The sequence below is a fragment of the Pongo pygmaeus genome, chromosome X (genome assembly GCF_028885625.2).
Source record: "Pongo pygmaeus isolate AG05252 chromosome X, NHGRI_mPonPyg2-v2.0_pri, whole genome shotgun sequence".
In the NCBI taxonomy this organism is placed as follows: domain Eukaryota; kingdom Metazoa; phylum Chordata; class Mammalia; order Primates; family Hominidae; genus Pongo; species Pongo pygmaeus.
In genome coordinates, this window is record NC_072396.2 from 90,739 (window position 1) to 110,396 (window position 19,658).

A 19,658-nucleotide genomic window follows, 5' to 3' on the forward strand; every position below is an offset into this window, starting at 1 on the left:
TGAGACCCGAACAGCTGCTCCCCAGGCTCTGAGTGGCGTGTGTGGCAGCCAAGGCTGAGGGAGCTGTGACTTCTACACACAGTGCCAGGGTGGGGGGCATCCCTGCCCTACCAGGGTCTGTCCGTGGGTCATGGGGAACGTGGTTTGAGGTTCCTGTTGTAGCCTCGCGGCAGCGTCTTGCCGAGTGAGTGGCCTTGTCTGCAGGCTTCAGACCCGGCAGGGTCGTTTGTGCCACGTGGGGTCTGTCCCGGCCCAGGGGCCGCATCTCTGTCAGCCGCAAGATGTGTGTCTCGGCTGCAGCAGACGGGGCTTCTGTGCCATGTGGGGTCTGACCCCTCGGCCTGGGCAAGGCGGCCCGTGGGCACTGTGCAGAGGAAGACCTCCGGCCTCTGCTCCTTCCTCAGCTGTATGAGTCATGAAGGCCTCCCCCTCCCCCGGGAGCCGTGTCTCCTCTAGAACTGCTGGGCGCGGCTGGGTCTGGCTCTGCCTCATTCCTGCATCTGATGCCCGTCAGTTCTCCCCCACAACTCCCCCTTCTCCTCTGTCTCCCCCGACCCCTCCGTCTTGTCCATCTCCATGTCCTCCATCTCCCCTTTCTCCGTCTCCTGTCTCGTGGCTGTCCAGGCCCCGTCCCTCTGCAGGCTGGGTCCCCCCTTGTTCTGGGCAGGGCTCTGGGTGCCGGTGTGGTGCCAGTGCTGGGAGCCTGTGGTGCCCGTCACCCCTGCTGCACCTCGAGCAGCTGTGTCCTATCCCACGAGGAGGTGCCCTGGGACCTCAGGGCTTCAGGCTATGGCTGGGTCCGGCTCTGCCTCATTCCTGTATCTGTTGCCCTCCAGTTCTCTCCCATCTCCCCCTCTGCATCTCCTCTGTGTCCCATGTCTCAGGGCGGTCCAGGCCCCGTTCCCCTAGCAGACTGGGTACCCTTATTCTGGGGAGCCCGTCTCTGCCGCCCCTCAGGACAGCGCTCTGGATGCCGGTCTGGTGCCAGGGCTGGGAGCCTGTGGTGCCCGTCGTCCCTGCTGCACCTTGAGGAGCTGTGTCCTGTCCCACGAGGCGGCGCCCGGGGACCTCAGGGCCACGGCTGGCGCCTTTCATGGTCCTCCCGGAACAGAGCTCGTGCTGCTGCTTCTGGGTGAACCCGGGGCTGCCCCCGTGAACACTCGGGTGTGACAGCAAGGGACCCTGTGAGGGAGGGGTGGGGTGGGGTGGGCTGGGTCCCTGCTCGGAGATCACCAAGGGGTGACGGCCACGAAATGCAGGCGACCCAGGACTGTCATTCAGAGGGTGAGGGGCCGAGCCCTGGAACATCCTGGCTTCCGGCAGGACGCTGGCCCCGGTCAGGGTGACCCGGGTGCTTGTTTTGTGGGGTCCCTGGACCCCCTCACATGTGGGCTCTCGGGGGAATGGGCCCCCAGACCAAGTAGAGGGCACGACTGCTGGGCTCTGGGTCTCCCTGAAGCGCCTCCGTCCACGAGGACCCCCCCCACCTTCTCCAGCAAAGGCGTGGGTGTGCACGCCCGGCCCCGGCACAGCTCAGGGCATCTGGGGAAGGACGGGGCGCTTGGGGAATGCGGTGGATACGGGGATGTCGGAGGATGCTCGGGCTGTGCAGGGGCCTCACCAGGGACGTGGGTGGGGGACGCTGTCTTTCATGGCCCCAGGGAGGCCTCTGACGTCTCAGCCTTGAACCCTAACTGGGGGGCTCCTAGTGTCAGTGTGGGAGGCCGAGGGCACCGGTCAAAGGTGAACCCCCCACTTCTGGCCCCTCACTCCTATGCCCATGGGCTCCCGCTCATAGGTGTGTGTGATGGGAGGGTGTCGAGGTGGGTGGGGCAGACGTGTTCTCTCAGACGGGCTCCCCGGAGCTCGGGGCAGGGGCAGGCCGTGGCTCCCGGTGTCATTTCCCTGCAGCAGTCACAGACCCTCCTGCCCTGCACCTGTCCTGTGGTTGGGGGTCCTGACCCTTCACAGACCGAGGTGGGGGCATCCGGGAATGCAGGGGAGCACCTGGTGACACTGAGGACACCTTGGGGGCAGTGGCCATTCCCCTGGGAGGTGCTGCCGCGTCTACCCACCACCTGGAGCCCCGCCAGTCTCTCCTCAGGGATCCCAGGACCACCCCGTGAGTCCACCTCCTTTACAGCCACGGCTACCGGTGGATGAACGGGGTGTGTGTGCTGCTCTCGGGGTGGTCCCGGCCCTGCCACCTTTCCCGGGGGCATTTTGTCTTGTGTGAGGATGGGGTCGTTCCCATAGTCACCACCTGTGACCCTCTCCTGCCTGCAGAGGGAGCAGAGCTGGGCCTGGGCTCATCCGCGTTGGGTGCCCCTGGGGGGCTCGGGGCTCCTCCTGGGGGGGCCTCTGAACCCCCTCATTTAGGTGTCGCTGCATGTGGCTCCCAGGGGTGGACGTCCAACTCCGGCGCGGGCTTCCTTCCTTCTGGGCTCGTTTGTGGAATGCGGCCTGGGTCTGGGGCTCTGGGAGGGAACGGCCCGAGGTGGGGCCCCCCGGCTGGGGAGGAGACCCTGCAGAGAGGCCCAGGCTGCACCCCCATGCGTCTGGCGTGACCACGGTCCCCATCCAGTGCCGACGTTTGTAAATCCCAAACGGAGCCCATGCTGAGGCTGAGGGAGCTGAGCCCGTGACTGAACATCCGCCAAACATTCAGAAATACAAGCGTGATCGCCAGAAGCGCTTTTGTACATTTATACAAAACATTCACACAGGCTGTGGCAGAGGGTCCCGTCCAGGACGGACAAGGCGCCCGGGAGCCGCCGGTCACCGTTGCGCCCACACGGACCCTTTCCCGAGAGACGCTGGCCCCGGAACTGAGGCCAAGTCAACTCGGCAACGGCAAGTGCCGGAGGGTGTCCGTGTGGGAACCCGTCCCGCTCACGAGCGGCCCTACGTGTCCCCCGGGCACGGAGCTGTAGGCAGGTCCAGCTGCGAACCCACAGCAGTAATCAAGACGCTTCTGTGAATAAATAAAAATTTATCATTCCATACAAACGCACTCATTTTCCACAGAAGACAACAGTTTTTACAGGAGTCCTGGTGGTGGCCGTGGCATGTGTGGCGTGGCTCCGTGGCAGCGTTCTCACAGGTGGTGTCACAGTGGCTCCAGGTCCTCGTCCCCGCACGCATACTCGTACAGGCCCATGGCGCCCAGGGGCGAGGGCGCCTGGAAGAAGGTCCTCTGGGCCAGTGGGGACCGCAGCACACTCAGCTTCTGCTCCACGGGGCTGAGCTCGGCCTCGAACCTGCAACAAGAGGACAGTGAAGACGTGGCCAGCAGCGAAGAGCAGGCCCTGGGCCATTTTCTGGGAGATGCAGGCTGCTCAGCGGCCAGCCTCCAGCACAAGGAAGTCCCCTGAGCTCCAGCCGCTGACCCAGCAACGTGCTCCTGGCTGAGAAAGTCGGCTCCACCAATGCTCCCGGGGAGGGGCCTGTGGTGCAGCTGAAAACCCACCCAGGACGGGATGGAGCCCCAGGCACGAGGTACCCACAGAGGAACCAGGCAGGTGCACCTTTTCCCCAAAGTTACACGACGGTGACTCTCGGAGGGCAGCCTCCGAGCTGCACGGGGCCGGTGTTTACACAAGTGGGTCGTGGTGTCCACACAGGACTGGAGAACAAATGGGGACCACAGTTTAGACAAATTCTCCCAAACCACAGACGCTCCTTGTGCAGGCCCCCACTTCCGTTCTGACCAGAACACACAGCTGTGGGAGGACCGGACGCGCCACTTCCGTTACGGTCTCGGCAGTGACCTCGGGCGCTGCTCCGGGGAAACCAGCGCGGCCACCGACCACACAGACTCTCAGAGATCCTGTGGGGACACCTCTGCTTTCCAAGATGCCCCCCAACAGCCTGGCACTGAGTTCCCCACGGACCTGAGCGGCACCTGCCGGAGCAGGCGTGGACACGGGGAAGGCAGTCGACCCCTGTGTGGTGCTGGCTGTGCTGCAGACACAAAGCCGGGCGGCCGTGGGGGTGGACACTGGTCAGGTGGGGGCAGAGGTGACAGACGGTCGTGGGGACAGGCGCACACCCAAGTAGACTATGTCTGGGGGCCACGGTTGCCTCAGGGTGTCCGGCAGGAGAAGGCGGACTGGGAAGCTGTGGGGAGTGGGGACCCACAGGTTGGCTGCCAGGTCGCAGCCACTGTGCAAACGATGACCACGAGGAGGACGGACACACAGGACAGACGGCCCAGGGTGGGCCGCGGGGGCCCCGTGCTGCTTGGCAGGAATCGGACGGGGCGGCTGATGGGGGAGCAGGGGTTAAAATGCACATCCGTGGAACCTGTGGGTCGGGAACCAAATGGTAACCAGAAAGTATTTTGAGCTGCAGCAAAACGAGAAGGCCGGGCTGCAGTGTCAGTGGCCCAAGTTGCTGCCTGAAGATACTCGAGAGAAGGGAAACAGCAGAACAAAGGGGAGAAAAACCAGTGGTGGTTGTGGTTCCTTGAGAAGTTCAGGGAACCTCACCGTCCCCTCGCCTCACTGACCACACACAGACACGTCGGTATCAGGAGCGTGAGAGACGCCATCACTGCGGACTCTGCAGACGTTAATGTCACAAGCAGGAAATACCAGCAATAACTCACTGATGTGAATGGGCAAGTTTCTGCAACACACAAACCAGCAAAGCTCACTCAAGGCTACGCGGGGCTCAGGCCTGTAATTCCAGCACACTGGGGGACCGAGGTGGGGAGAACCCTTGAGCTCAGGCATCCAAGACCAACCTGGGCAACGTGGCGAAACCCCGTCTCCACAAAAAATTAGCTGGGTGTGGTGGCGGGTGCCTGTAATCCCGGCTACTCGGGGGGCTGAGGTGCGAGGATTCCTTAGGCCCAGCAGGTGGAGGCTGCAGCGAGCTCAGATCGCGCCACTGCACTCCAGCCTGCGTGACAGAGCCAGACCCTGTCTCCAAAACTCAAGAACGAAGAGAGATGACTTCAGCCAGTTTCTGATAAGGTCACGGGATTTTAGTGAAAAACCTCTCACAAATGGCTTCCCTGGCCAATTGCAAGTAGGTCCACGAAATTCAAGAAAATGCCGCGTGCCTGCAGTTCTGGGGGGGACGCAGGGGGAGACAGACACGTGTTAGGGTGATGGTGGTAACGGCTCTGTGGATACGGATGGACGTCAAAGCTCACCAAGCAGCACGCGCCAAACGTGGGTTCCTGTACATCTGTCGTAGCATGATAAAGGCAAACAATAACCACCCAGGCCCCAGCACTGTGAGAGGCCGAGGCGGGTGGATCACCTGAGGTCAGGAGTTCGAGACCAGCCTGGCCAACATGGCGAAACCCGTCTCTACTAAAAACACAAAAATTAGCCGGGCGTGGTGGCACATGCCTGTCATCCCAGCTACTCGGGAGGCTGAGGCAGGAGCATCGCTTGAACCCGGGAGGCGGAGGTTGCAGTGAGCCGAGATCACACCACCGCCCTCTAGCCTGGGTGACAGAGCAAGACCCTGTCTCAAAAAAAATAATAAAATACTACAGATGATCTGTGCAAAGACAATCCAATAATATGTAAGGATAACATACAACTCAGATCTATCCTGGGAACACAAGGCTGGCTGAAAATGACTCGCTGTAACTCGCTGTATGGGCAGACACAGGAACCACGGAGCAACAGCATCTGAGAAAATGCAGCCCCCACTGTGGGAAACCCTCCGCAGACCAGGCACAGGCCGGAACATCCTCGCCAATGAGCGTGTTTACCGCTGCATGAGGGGAGACGTCCCCCAGGACTGGGAACGAGGGCGGCACACAAACCTCACTCAAGGCTCACTCAAGGCTGGGCGTGGTCTGCCCTGACGTCCACATCACCCTGCGGGTTCCAGGCCGTGCATCGGGCAAGAGAAACAAAGTGACGTACACAGGGGTGAAAAGAAAGTAATGTACACACAGGGGTGAAAAGGAAGACGAGAAACAAACCCACTGACAGGCATGGGCTGTCCACGCAGAAAACCCCAAAGAACCGACAGAGAGCTTTGAGATCTAGTAAGTGTGTTTCATAAAGTTGCAAAACACAAGGTCAATAAATTCTATATGCTACCAACGAACAACTGGAAACGGGCACCTTAAAAGTAGCGTTGACCACAGCAAAACCTCAGAAACACTCGAATACAAGTCCCACAACATTCACATCAAGTCTACACAGAAAGCTACGAAAATCCTGCCGAGAAACACGGATGGCGCCTGTGGACTGGGCCTCCCGCGGCTATGAAGACGGCAGCTGGGCCCACAGGGATCCATTCGCTCAGCGAGATGATGTCAGAAGTTCAGATTCTGTTTTTTTTTTTTTTTTGAGATGGAGTTTCCCTCGTTGCCCAGGCTGGAGTGCAGTGGCACGATCTTGGCTCACTGCAACCTCCACCTCCCGAGTAGCTGGGATCACAGGCATGAGCCACCATCCCGGGCCTTTTTTTTTTTTTTTTTTTGAGACGGAGTCTTGCTCTGTCGCCCAGGCTGGAGTGCAGTGGTGCAATCTCGGCTCACTGTAAGCTCCGCCTCCCGGGTTCACGCCATTCTCCTGCCTCAGCCTCCCGAGTAGCTGGGACTACAGGCGCCGCCACCACGCCCGGCTAATTTTTTGTATTTTTAGTAGAGACGGGGTTTCACCGTGTTAGCCAGGATGGTCTCGAGCTCCTGACCTCGTGATCCACCCCCCTCGGCCTCCCAAAGTGCTGGGATTACAGGCGTGAGCCACCGCGCCCGGCCAGAAGGAGCTTATTCTTACGTGTTTTCATACAAAGGCAAAGAAACCAGAATAGCCGCCGTAGCGCGGGACAGAAGAGCATCGAGAAGCCCAGCACAAGAGGCAAAAGTGACCACATCGCTCCAGCGCCCACCACGGGAGGCTGGTGAGGGCCAGAGTCTACGTGGTCACGGGACCAGCGCTCACCACGACGTCACAGTCCAACACACGTTCCCACAGGACGGCAGAGCACGGACGGGCTGAGTCTAAGATTCACACAGGCAGCCAAACACCAGAATGGCCCCAACAGTTCCACACGGCACCCAAGTCGGAGGCTTCTCACTGCGGTCAGCTCTGCAGCGGGAAGGGACGGACGCGTGCAGCCGTGGAACGGAGGAAGGTTCAGGAACGGAGCCCGCACACGGCACAATCACGATGCCGAGGCGACGCTGCAGCCTTGCAAAGCTGGTGCTGGGACAGTCGGACACACCCACCTACAAGGTGAACCTGAATCCGAGCTTCACACCTCACAGGAAGGTTACTCAAGCAGACCCCAGACCAAAATGCAAAACATCGCAGAGGAAAATCTTTGTGGCTTTGGATTCAGGAATGAATTCTTAGACACGACACCAAAAACACAGCTGTAAAAATAACCAGTCAGCGTCTCTTCCTCTAAATTCAGAACATCTCTGAGACACGACGTGAAGAGGGTGAAAACATACGTCACAAACTGGGAAAAGGCGAACACGTCGCAAATAAAGGGCCTGTATCCTGAAGACCCGAAGAACCCTCACACTCTGTGAGAAAGCAACCAGCCCATTGCCTCTTGGGGCCTCCGAGGCTGGAAGGCCGAAGTGGGCCCCGGAATGGCCACGGGCCCTGCAGCCTCCCCAGCAGGTGGCAGCCGTGGGCTAAGGACAGACGTTGCTGGCGAAATGCGTCTTGACTCGGCCTCCCCATGCTTGGCCTGATGTGCGAAGCCTCGGGCCCAGGATCACAAAACCCCACGCAGGGGGCCATGGGCGGGGGGCTCCCGGGTCCCGCCACCGAGCTGCGGTAAACAGGCGGTGCCGCAGGGAGGCTGCACCGAGGCCCGCCCCTGTCATCGGCTGTCCTTACTCACCGGCCCCGTGTCAGGTCTCACCCCACCCTGCCGTGTCCACGCGCCCCACCTGACTGGCCCCGCATCCCCCCAGCTGCACATTCACCCGTCCCCGCACTCACCCGTCCCCGCACTCACCCGTCCCCGCACTCACCCGTCCCCCCACTCACCCGTCCCCGCACTCACCCGTCCCCCCACTCACCCGTCCCCGCACTCACCCGTCCCCGCACTCACCCGTCCCCGCACTCACCCGTCCCCCACTCACCCGTCCCCGCACTCACCCGTCCCCGCACTCACCCGTCCCCGCACTCACCCGTCCCCGCACTCACCCGTCCCCGCACTCACCCGTCCCCGCACTCACCCGTCCCCGCACTCACCCGTCCCCGCACTCACCCGTCCTCCCAGGGCTCTCCCGCAGTCTCCTCAGCCACCAGGATGTCGTACTCCTCGGCCGCGTACTTCTCCCAGTCCGAGAGCTCGGGACCGCTGCTGTCACCGTCCTGGAGGAAGCACACAGGTTACGTACGCAGCGTGGTGCGGCCCCGCCCGCGCGCCCACCGCACTCACCCTGAGCGGGGAGATCTGCTCTTTCTGCTCGTGGTCGAGGTACTTCTCGATGTTGAAGAAGGTGTCGAAGAAGACGTTGGCCAGCTTGCAGCGCTTCAGGTCCCGCAGCGTGATCTTCCCTGCGGGGAGGGGAGCGCGTCCAAGGCGTGTGAGCCCGGCCTCACTTTCGGGGCCTGGGTGTGAGGTGTGGGGTGGGGGGTGCGTGCGTCCGGTCACACGTGCTTAAGGACGCGGCACGAAGCTCCGGGCTCTCACGCCACGTGTCTGACGTGAAAAGTGGACACACGAGCGTCCTGGTTCTGCGTGGGGACTGAGGCGTGGGAGGCCGTGTCGCGGAGGCAGTTAGGGGCCACCTGTGCCCCAAGGACGCGTGGACTGGGACGTGGCGCAGGGAGGCGCGGCCAGCAGGGGCACCCCTGGATCTGAAATTACAGAGACCAGAGCTCCCCGTGCAGACAGAGACCAGAGAGTGTCCTGGGGACACTGAGCAGCAGGAGGAGCCCCACGGCCAGGGAGGGGCAGGACTGCAGGGTGGTGCCCAGGCTCCAGAGCCATTTCCAAAGTGAAAGCCCCAGAGCTGGATTCTGAGATGCAGAAGGAAACTAGGCAGCGTGGACAGTGAGGCTCCCCTTTGCCTTAGAGGGCACCAGGGGTGGGTGGGAGGAGCTGGGGCAATGGTGCGGGGGGAACAGGGGTGAGGGGAGGAGACGGGGGTGAGAGGGGAGGAGACGGGGGTGAGAGGGGAGGAGACGGGGGTGAGAGGGGAGGAGACGGGGGTGAGAGGGGAGGAGACGGGTGGTGAGAGGGGAGGAGACGGGGGGGTGAGAGGGGAGGAGACGGGGGTGAGAGGGGAGGAGACGGGGGGGGTGAGGGGAGGAGACGGGTGGTGAGAGGGGAGGAGACGGGGGGGTGAGAGGGGAGGAGACGGGGGGGGGTGAGGGGAGGAGACGGGGGGGTGAGAGGGGAGGAGACGGGGGGGTGAGAGGGGAGGAGACGGGGGGGTGAGAGGGGAGGAGACGGGGGGGTGAGAGGGGAGGAGACGGGGGTGAGAGGGGAGGAGACGGGGGTGAGAGGGGAGGAGACGGGGGGGGGGTGAGAGGGGAGGAGACGGGGGGGTGAGAGGGGAGGAGACGGCGGTGAGAGGGGAGGAGACGGGGGGTGAGAGGGGAGGACCGCCCTGTGCGGCATCAGCACGAACGTGGCAACTGGTCCCTCAGCCCGGTGCCGACATCCCCAGTGAGCCCCGGCCCTGGGTTCCCCAGGTCACCCTCGGGGAGTGTCGACGCCCCGAATAGGAGGTTCTTGCACCGTGAGACTGGGCACCTGTGCTGCTGGCCCTCGTCACAAACTCAGAGTAGGAGTGGCCCTTTCCCAGTGTCCCCTCGCAGCAGGACAGCGCCTCACAAGGGGATGTCACCTCACAGGGGGATGTCCCCTCACCCTGGGCCGTCCTCTCTCCCGTCCGTCCCCTCACCCTGGGCCATTTTTTCTCCTGTCTGTTCCCTCACGTTGGGCTGTCCTCTCGCCCATCCATCCCCTCACCCCGGGCCGTGCCCTCACGGGGCATCACCTTCGGTCCTCGGTTTGACCAGGTCCAGCATCTGGCAGAGGCAGTCCTGGAAGGGCAGGGCCTCGATGGCCATGCTGTCCAGCCTTCGGCACTGCTCCTCATAGAAGTACTCAAGCTCGAACATGGACAGGGCGCCGTCCCCATCTAGGTCCATGCAGCGGAACCAGTACTCGATGCTGTGGCACGGCAAGCTCTGTCAGCCCCTGCCCTGGGTCCTCCCAGCCCGTGACCTGCAGCTCCTGGGGCAGCCCCCCACCAGGCGTGTGCACGCATCCCCCTGTGCCCTGCAGCCCCCCACCAGGCGTGCACGCGTCCGCCTATCCCAAACAGCCCCCACCAGGCGTGCACACATCTGCCTGGGGACACACGTCACATGGGTGGCTCCCGGCTCCTCCACCGGAACAAACGCACGCTGCAGCAGGAACCCACCTGGTTGGTGTTTTTTTGTCTTCCTCAGAGATCAAAAACCAGACAAAGTCGGCGTAGCTGATCCTCCCTTCCTTCTGCACTTTTCTGCCTCTAGATCCAAGGCCAGGATGGAGAGGCGAAGATGCACATCAGGGAGAACTTCACAGGAATGGAGCCCCTGCCCACGTGCTTCGGTGAGAGGAGCCCCCCGGGGCCCGGCCCTCCTCCTGCCCCTCCAGGGAGGAGGTGGAGGCCACGTGGCCAGAGGGCTTCCCCCAGATCCAGGCGGGGTCAGGAGCGCACCTTCATTACTGCTCACTCAGGCCCAGCGCCCGACAAGAACCCCTGACCTGGCGCCTGGGTCACCCCCTTCCTCAGACCTCACGTGACACAGAGTCTTGTGCCACCACCCCCCCCCATAGGGTTTCACGTGACAGAGACACGTGCCCCCCTCCTCGGGGCCTGGGGTGACAGCCACTCGCTGTCGGGACACGACAAGCTCATGTCAGGCAACGATGAGGAGATGGGTCCTCGCAGGGAATGGCTGCCGTCAGGCGCCTGAGCCGTACGTACCGTGTGACTGCTCCCGAGAAGATCCTGTCGATCATCTTGGTAGAAATGGCTGGAAAGGAAGGGGTTGATGGGCAGCCCGCACCATGCCTCGGCCCCGACATCACCACCCCCTCCCTAGAGCCGAGCCTGGATGCAGCGGGGACTGAAATGCTGAGAGGAGGCCTGGCTCTGGGAGAACCCCGGGGCCCTGATGCCCCTGCACAGGCCCCTCCTGGGTGCCCGCCATGCTTTCCCATCGAGCGGAGCCAAGTCCAGTGTGAAATCCACAGAGCGCAAAGCTGACCGCGGTTCCAAGACCCACTTGTAAAGAGCAGAACATTCAGGCCGCAAAGGTTCAGCTTCCAGAGGGAGAGACCGACCTCGAGCGCGATCACGAAAACAAACACGTTTCAACCAAAACTTCACTAACAAGAGGCAAGAGTGAAGGCACCGTCGCCGTCAGCTCAGGTCCTGGGCGGCCATCCCTGCGGTCACGGGTGTCCCTGGGACGCACGGGGCCAAGGTATCCCCCACTTCAGGCCGCAGTGCGTGAGAAACAGCCCAGCCCGGCCGCACACCATCCTGCCCTGGGACTGAGTGGGCTCCACGGGAACACGGAAAGCTGGGGCCGGGCCGGGGGTTCACAGGGACAGCGAGAGCCTGGTTCTGGGCCGATTCCCAGCTGTGCAGGTGCTGGCTTAGGCTACACGGCCGGCGCTGTGGAGCTGTGCTCTTCTTGTGGCTAGTTAGGGGCCCAGGGCGTAGGTGGCTCCCCGAACTGAGTGCAGGACAAATCCAGGGAATGCCACCTCTGCCCAGGTGCGCGTCCGATGCACACAAGACGGGAATCTGCTGCAGCCACGCGTGCAACCAGGCACGTAAGTTGACCACGCGCAACAGATGCCCCCGTAATTCGGAAATCCTCTTGGTCATACGGTTTTCTTGGGGGGAAAAGCACCCTTAAAGGGATCCTTTAGAAAACTGAAGCCCCACAGGCCACAGGCCGGTTTGAGTTCCCGGAAGTGTCGATGACTCTTAGAGGAGCCGGGAGGCAGTGGCTGCTGGGAGGACACCTGGGCGGCACCAGCTCCCGGGCAGGTATTGGAACGACCTGTAAGCCTGGGGCTCCACCTAGCCCGGGATTGGATGGAAACTGCTCCAGGCCTTGGGGGCTGGAACCTGGAGCCCCTGAGGGAAGGCGTCTGGTCTGCACGCCCTTGCTCGGGTGTTAACAGCGAAGCCCCACAGCGCTGCTGGCCCTGGGGCCGGGCGCGGCTGTGGGAGCTTCAGGACCAGCGGCCCACACGACCCTGTAGACGCCCGCAGGCAGAGGCCTCAGCAGAGGCGCACTCGGGGACCCAGACACGGGGCAGCGACCGGGGAAGGAGAGGCAGCTGCAGACCCGAGAGGCCCTGAGAGAAGGGTGCGCTCGGTGTCCCCGCGCCCCGCCCGCCCCTCTGCCCCTGCGCACCGTGGTCATTGTGCCGCGCCAGGTCGTCCGCGTCGATGAGCAGGTCGTGGTCCGTGTCCAGCTCCCAGAACTTGCAGTAGATGACGTAGAAGTGCTCGTAGGAGAAGAATTCGGTCAGCTGGTTGATGTCGGCCTCCTCCTCCAGCAGCGCCACGTTCTGCCAAAGGACCCAGGCGGCCTGAGCGCGGGGCCTCTGTGGGGACGCCCCAAGTCCGCGTGGCTGCGGGCGGGGGCAGGGAAGGCGGGGCGGGGCCGGGCCGCTCCGTGGGTGGGGGGGACTGGGCAGCTGGGGCCGGGGGCGCTCCGAGTGGGGGCAACTCAGCGGTGGGGGGAGCCCCAGCATGGGGGCGGCTCCCTAGGCGGGCGTGGGGGTGGGGGGCAGCTCTGGGGCAATCAGGGCTCGGCTCCCCCTGAGGGTGGTGCCCAGTACGGCCCACCCGCCTCCTAGATCAACCATAGGGACCCCCAACCGCAGGCGGCGCGGTCCCAGTGCTCGCAGGCCTGAGGGTGCGCTGGGAACGTGGTGGAGGTGGAGGTGGGGGTGGGGGGGGAGGGGGAGGGAGGGGGAGGGAGGGGGGAGGGGGAGGGAGGGGGAAGGAGAGGGGGGAGGGGGGAGGGGGAGGGGGGGGGAAGGAGAGGGGGGAGGGAGGGGGAGGGAGGGGGAGGGAGGGGGAAGGAGGGGGAGGGAGGGGGAAGGAGAGGGGGGAGGGAGGGGGAGGGAAGGGAGTGGAGGTGGGCGGGGCAGGGCAGGGCCGGGGCCGGGGGAAGGGGGGAGGGGGAAGGAGGGGGGAGGGGAAGGAGGGGGGAGGGGAAGGGAAGGAGAGAAGGGGGAGGGAGGGGGAGGGAAGGGAGTGGAGGTGGGCGGGGAGGGAAGGGAGTGGAGGTGGGCGGGGAGGGGCGGGGCCGGGGCAGGGCGGGGCGGGGCCGGGGCAGGGCGGGGCGGGGCCGGGGCAGGGCCGCTCCGCACCTGCAGGAAGGAGCTCCTCCGCAGCTCGGCGCAGGTGATCCTGCCGGACCAGGACCGGTTCACGGCGTAGAAGATCCGCTGGATGACCTGCGGGGGCGCCGTCAGTGCGGTGGGTGCGCGGACCCCCAGGAGCCTCGCGCCGCACGGAGACCGCGAGCCGGGAGAGGGGCGCGGCCACCCCGGAGAACCAGAGTCCCCCCAGCACCGGGCTCCCGGGCGGGTGGAGACCCTCCCACGGTGCGGCCGCCTCCTCCAGAAGCTCAGGACCCCCGGGCCCCGCCCGCCCCGCTCCGCAGAAGCCCCCGCAGCGGCCGCTGCAGAAACACCCCCGCCCCGCGCTGGAACCCACGGCCCCTCCGCTGCGGACCCACCGTGGTGATGTAGCGCGAGTGGAACTCGGACGCCTCCTTCAGGAACGACAGCCCCGGGTGCGTGTTCACCACGTCCTGCGGGTGGGAAGACACGAGGCGCGCCGTGTAGATGCGGGCCCTCCCGTGAGGTGTGCGGTGTAGACGCCGGTCCCCCTCCCCCCCCACCGTGAGGGATGAAGCGTGCGGTGTGGACGCCGGCTGTCCCGTGATGTGTGCGGTGTAGACGCTGTAGACGCGGGCCCTCCCGTGAGAGATGAGGCGTGCGGTGTAGACACTGGCCCTCCCGTGAGAGATGAGGCGTGCGGTGTAGACACTGGCCCTCCCGTGATGTGTGCGGTGTGGACGCGGACCCTCCCGTGACGGATGAGGCGTGCGGTGTGGACGCAGGCCCTCCCGTGACGGATGAGGCGTGCGGTGTAGACACTGGCCCTCCCGTGACGGATGAGGTGTGTGGTGTAGACGTGGGCCCTCCCGTGAGGGATAAGGCGTGCAGTGTAGACGTGGGCCCTCCCGTGAGGGATAAGGTGTGCGGTGTAGACGCGGGCCCTCCCGTGAGGGATGAGGCATACAGTGTAGACACTTGCCCTCCCGTAAGGTGTGTGGTATAGACGCGGGCCCTCCCGTGAGGGATAAGGCGTGCGGTGTAGACGCAGGCTCTCACCTGCAAGAAGGGGACAAAGTCCTCCTGCACCAGGTAGTTGCAGCCGGGGCTCATGAGCAGATGGAGGAACTTGGCCGCGTCGTCGTGGCAGTTCTGGAGGATTCTGGAAGGACAGGATGACTGGGCGCCACCCTCACAGAGGGGTGGCTTTCGACCCCGCAGACGCAGGGTGAAACACGTGCGTGGTGTTCCACGTGGTGCGTGGCAGGTGGCCACGGACAGGCCTGTGCCCATACGCGGGTTTCTCCTCTCACTGCGGCAGCCGCAGGCGGCACCCGTCCTGGCGCCACGGGGACCCGGGGACGCCTCCGTCCTCCCGACACAGCCCCCTGCCCAGCCCAGGACTCACTTTCTCCACATGGCGACGAACTTGTGGACGGACACGGAGCCCGTGCGCTCCCCGCCGGCGCCATAGAAGAGCGGCCCCTTCCAGTAGAGGGGGCAGCCGCAGGCCTGGGGCAGACAGGGCAGGAGTGGGCAGTCAGCGGGGCCTGGACGCCTGCGCTCCTGCTGCGCATCTCGCGCCTGACCGACCGACGCTGCCCAGAGACCCTCTGCTGCAGAAAGACACAGCACGCTCAGCGAGCCCGTCTGGACGTCTGCAAACTCCACGTGGCTTTCGCTCCGGCCTTCGAACTCAGTCATGAGAGCTGAGCGCGGGAGTGCCGGGCACGCGGTCTCCCCTGACCACAGACCACGCATGGGCACCGCAACCAGAGGCGGCTGCAACCCCAACGTCTGGAAATCAAGCAGCGCATACTAAGAACCAGTAGGTACGGGAATAAATGGCCCCGTCAGCCAGGCGACGTGGTGAATCGGACAGCGACAGAAACATCTCATGGAATGTGTGGGACACACCTACAGCAGCGACCCATGGCAGGTTCACAGCCTTAAATACACGCGTGAGGAAGGAAAGTTTAAAATCGATCATCTACACTTCTACCTCAAAGGAACAAATACATGGCAGAAATGGAACATAAATAGTAACAGAAAATCAACAAAATCAAAACTCGATGATTTGAAAGATTTCTTTGGCTCATGCCTGTGATCCCAGCACTTTGGGAGGCCGAGGCAGGTGGATCACCTGAGGTCAGGAGTTCAAGACCAGTCTGGCCAACATGGTGAAACCCCGTCTCTACTAAAAACACAAAAATTAGCCAGGCGTGCTGATGGGCGCCTGTAATCCCAACTACTCGGGAGGCTGAGGCAGAAGAATCACTTGATCCTGGGAGGTGGAGGTTGCAGTGAGCCACGATCATACCACTGCACTCCAGCCTGGGTGACAGACTCTGTCTCAAAAAAAAAAAAAGAGCAAACACAGATTAGCCATGTCAGCTGTAACTACAGATCCTGCAAACATCAGATAGTGGATGCTCACGAATCACTTTATGCCTATAAGTCAGATGACTGTTGACACAGACTCCCTGATGAACGAGTCAAAAAATAAACTACAATAGAAAATCTGAAAGAGCTGTTTCTGCAAGAAATTGTGTCCATAATTTAAAACTGTCTCACCAAGAAAATTCCAGCCCCCAAAGGCTGCTCCCATGAGTCAACCAAACATTTAAGGAAGAAATCACACACGCGTTCCCCCGGAGAAGAAAAACGAGGGGCGTTTCCCAGTGCCTGTTCTGAGGCTGGCACAGCCTGGACAGTCGAGGACACAGGAAGTCACAGGCCAGTTATCACTGGAGAGCAGGGACAGAAATCCCACGCAGAACACACAGTACCAAGTCCAACTCGGCAACAACTGAAAAATCATAATAATAATAGGCCAGGAAACCAGAATCAGGAGGGACACTCTTATTCTAATAAAGGGTGCTATGGCCTGAATGCCTGGGTCCCCAAGATCCACGTGTTGAAATCTTCTCCCCCGAGGCGATGGTGTTGGGAGGTGAGGCCTCATGAATGCGATGAGTCCCCTCCTAAGGGACCCCAGAGAGCTCCCTCACCCCTTCCACCCTGTGAGGACACAGCGGGAAGGCGCCGTCGATGAACCAGGCACCACTTTGCCACACCGTCATCTTCCAGCCCGCAGACCTGTGAACAGTAAATGTCTTGCTGGTGACGAGCTGCCTGGGCTATGGTGTTTCGTGACAGCAGCCTGAATGCTCTGAGACAAAGGGCCTCTACGAAACACCCCAGCTGCTAAGACAGCGATGACACACGAACACTTCCTCCCTGTGCTGGGAACAAGAGGACAGTGTCACCGCCAAGGCCGCCTGGACAGCCGAGCCAGGGCAGCAGGCAAGAGAGGGGCTGAAAGATGCCACGACGGGGAGGAAGAGGCAGAACTGTCATAATTCACAAGCAACACACTGTGTAGACAATCCAAATGCTTACCAAATATGGGAATTAATACGTATCTTCAGCAAAGTTGCTGGATCCAAGGACAATATGCAAAAATAAATTATTTCAATATACTGGCAACAAACAACTAGAAAATAAAATGTTCAATAATGCCATCTATCAAGAGCATTAAAAAAAAAATCAACCTACGAAGAAATGGAACAAAAATCACACACAGTGTCTACAAAGCAAACTGCAGGGCACGGCTGGGTGAAATCAAAGACGACCTAAACGTGGTGAGGTGGACCTCACTGCTGAGTTCACAGACTGCAGTTTCCTCCAGACGACTCTGTTGACCCAGAGTCCACGCGATCCCCACCCACAGAGTCCAGCAATCGCCATCCACGTGCACCGAGGCCTGTTGTTTTGGGGTTTGTAGTATACACGGACAGGCTCACGTGAAAACTTACCAGGGAACACAAAAGAACTCACAGGGGGACCAAGTTGTGGATGTAAGTCCCACCGCCCGGTTTCAACCGTTCCTGGAAAGTCAGAGTAATGAAGACTGAGTCTCCGTCAGGCACCGGTGGCCTAAGAGAGCGAGGGAAGGAAGTGAGTTGGGACAGAGCCCCGTGGAATATCCACAGGGAAACCCACTTCACACAAACTGAATACATGAAAGGCCAAACAGCAGCCCTCCTGGAAAGACACGAGGGACGCTGCACGGCTCTGCTGAGGCCAAGGTTTCTTTCACGGGACACACGTGCACTCCCTGAAGGAAGAGAGGAGCGCGCTGCACCGCCCCAGCACAGGACTCAGGGTCAGCTACCGGCCCCGTGAACACAATGACAGGACAAGACACAGAGGGAGAAATGTCTCTGCAAGGCGAGATTCTGACGAGGGACTCAGAGGCAGAATTTCAAGCATCAGTGGGAAAGAGGCCCGAACACAACCCAGTCTGGACGTGCACTGCCCTCCAGAGAGGGGCGCACGACGGCCGTAGACAAGGGGAAGCACCCAGCACTGGTGCTGGCGAGGGCAGGGTTCATGGGGCACCGAGAGGTGGCAACAAGAACATGACACGCGCGGCTGAGACAAAAAGGACTGAAGACACCAGGTCCCACAAGGCTGCCAGGCAGCTGGGTGTCCTCTGCGTTGCTGGGGGAACTGGGACGCCGCGCAGCTGCCGGGAAAGCGGCCCACGGGGCGGCTGAGCATAAAGCTCCATGGCCCGGCCAGGACATCCATCCTCCCAGAAGCACACCAGTGGGAAGAGGGCCCCTGCCCATGAGAGCCTGCACGGATGGGGACGTCGGCTGCTTGATTCACGGCGCCCCAGGGGAGAGGAGCCAGACGCCAGAGCAGGGACTGGAGGAATAAACTGTGGCAGAGTCGTCCTCACAGGTGCAGGGCGGGAGTGACCACGGGGGGCGTGGGGGGACTGTGGAGGGGGCTGCGCGCCACAGCGGGGATTGCCGTGCAGCTATGGGAAAGGATGCTCTCCGGCTGGTGCACCTGTGGATGACTCGAAGGCAGCCGTGTGGAGCTGGAGGGACCAGGCCCTGCAGGACGCACGGGCACGTGCCGGCTCCCATGACGAGGATCCTGACGGAGCTCAGTCCTGCCCACCTGGAAGGGTGTCCTGGTGCGGTGGGAGGGAACGAACTGGGTGCAGCACTGGGCCCTCGGGCTGGTGCTAGTCTCACGCTTTTGACCTCATCAGACCGTTCTGGCTCACGGGCCATGCAGATTTCAGACCCCAAGCACTCAACACCCAGGGATGGGGGGATGTGTGAGCCTTCAACCTGTGCTCCTCACTGTGTGCAAGACACACCGTAATGACCCAGTGGCAGGGATGGAGCATCAAATCTATCCAGTCCTACAGGCTAGTGTCAAATCTACCCAGTCCTACAGGCTAGAGTCAAATCTATCCAGTCCCACAGGCTAGCGTCAAATCTATCCAGTCCTACAGACTAGAGTCAAATCTATCCAGTCCTACAGGCTAGCGCCAAGTCTACCCAGTCCTACAGGTTAGCTACAGGGTGATCCCTTTTTTGTTTTTCAGTCACGGTCTTGCTGTTGCCCAGGCTGGAGTGCAGTGTGTGATCATAGCTCAGTGCAGTCTCAACTTCACGGGCTCAAGCAATCCTCCCACCTTAGCCTCCCAAGTAGCTGGGACCACAGGTGCGCGCTATGATGCCTGGGTAATTTTTTAAATTTCTATAGTGAAGTCTCACTATGTTCCCCAGGCTGGTCTGGAACCCTTGGCCTCAAGCCATCCTCTTGCCTTAGCCTCTCAAAGTGCTGGGACTACGGTATGACACGCAACCAGAGACAGCTGCATCCCTAGTGTCTGGGTGATTGCGCAGGCTGGTCTGGAACCCTTACCCTCAAGCCATCCTCTTGCCTTAGCCTCTCAAAGTGCTGGGACTACGGTATGACACGCAACCAGAGACAGCTGCATCCCCGGCATCTGGGGGATGAGAACTGAGCGTGGGAGTGCTGCGCACACAGTTCCCCCACCACACCAAACCCGAAAATTACCTCAAAATGAATTAGCTCATAATTTTAAAAAATTCTGAAGTAAATGGAGATAATCAACTCTAAAATGCAAAAGATACAAAGGAAAGCAGTTTTACCTGAATGTTACAAAATCCTTATCGGAAAGGGAATAAAACATCAGATAACCTGATTTGATTTTTAAAAGTCTTTTCATGATTGACACACAGAAAGACCGACTCCTCGTGGGGCCCGGCAACGCAGCGGCACGCCCACCCGCACAGCCAGGACAGGGAACGAGGCCGCCAGCCCTGACAGTCCCTTCCGCCTGTCTGCACCCCGCTACGGCGACGGCCCCCAGGCCTCCTCCCCGTGGCTCTGGTTCACCTTTTCCAGGACACGGCAACGGGACCCGGCCATCTGCGGACTTTTAGGCCTGGCTTCCCTCGCTCAGCACACGCGTGTGGGACTCACACACCTTGCTCTGT

At 61.7% G+C, this 19,658-nt stretch overlaps 1 protein-coding gene across 7 annotated transcripts in view; it reads right to left on the minus strand.

The window, feature by feature from the left end:
• Window positions 1-2,691: 2,691 nt before the first annotated feature.
• Window positions 2,692-19,658, minus strand: part of LOC129024029 (serine/threonine-protein phosphatase 2A regulatory subunit B'' subunit beta) — a 51,115-nt gene continuing 34,148 nt past the window's right edge. For 4 of the 7 annotated variants that reach the window (XR_010125437.1, XR_010125439.1, XR_010125438.1 and 1 more), the window contains 12 exons: window positions 14,732-14,835; window positions 14,383-14,485; window positions 13,722-13,796; window positions 13,351-13,437; window positions 12,384-12,540; window positions 10,934-10,982; window positions 10,382-10,471; window positions 9,953-10,128; window positions 8,383-8,501; window positions 8,209-8,315; window positions 4,748-7,794; window positions 2,692-4,629 (listed from right to left, as the gene is read on the minus strand). Coding sequence is in view for 3 of the 7 variants with exons in the window: in XM_054471039.2 (XP_054327014.1) it covers window positions 3,110-3,260; window positions 8,209-8,315; window positions 8,383-8,501; window positions 9,953-10,128; window positions 10,382-10,471; window positions 10,934-10,982; window positions 12,384-12,540; window positions 13,351-13,437; window positions 13,722-13,796; window positions 14,383-14,485; window positions 14,732-14,835 (1,218 nt within the window). In the remaining 4 variants the exon portion in view is untranslated. The remainder of the gene's footprint in view (window positions 4,630-4,747; window positions 7,795-8,208; window positions 8,316-8,382; window positions 8,502-9,952; window positions 10,129-10,381; window positions 10,472-10,933; window positions 10,983-12,383; window positions 12,541-13,350; window positions 13,438-13,721; window positions 13,797-14,382; window positions 14,486-14,731; window positions 14,836-19,658) is intronic. The other 3 variants (XM_054471039.2, XM_054471038.2, XM_063660366.1) reach the window with 1 other exon arrangement.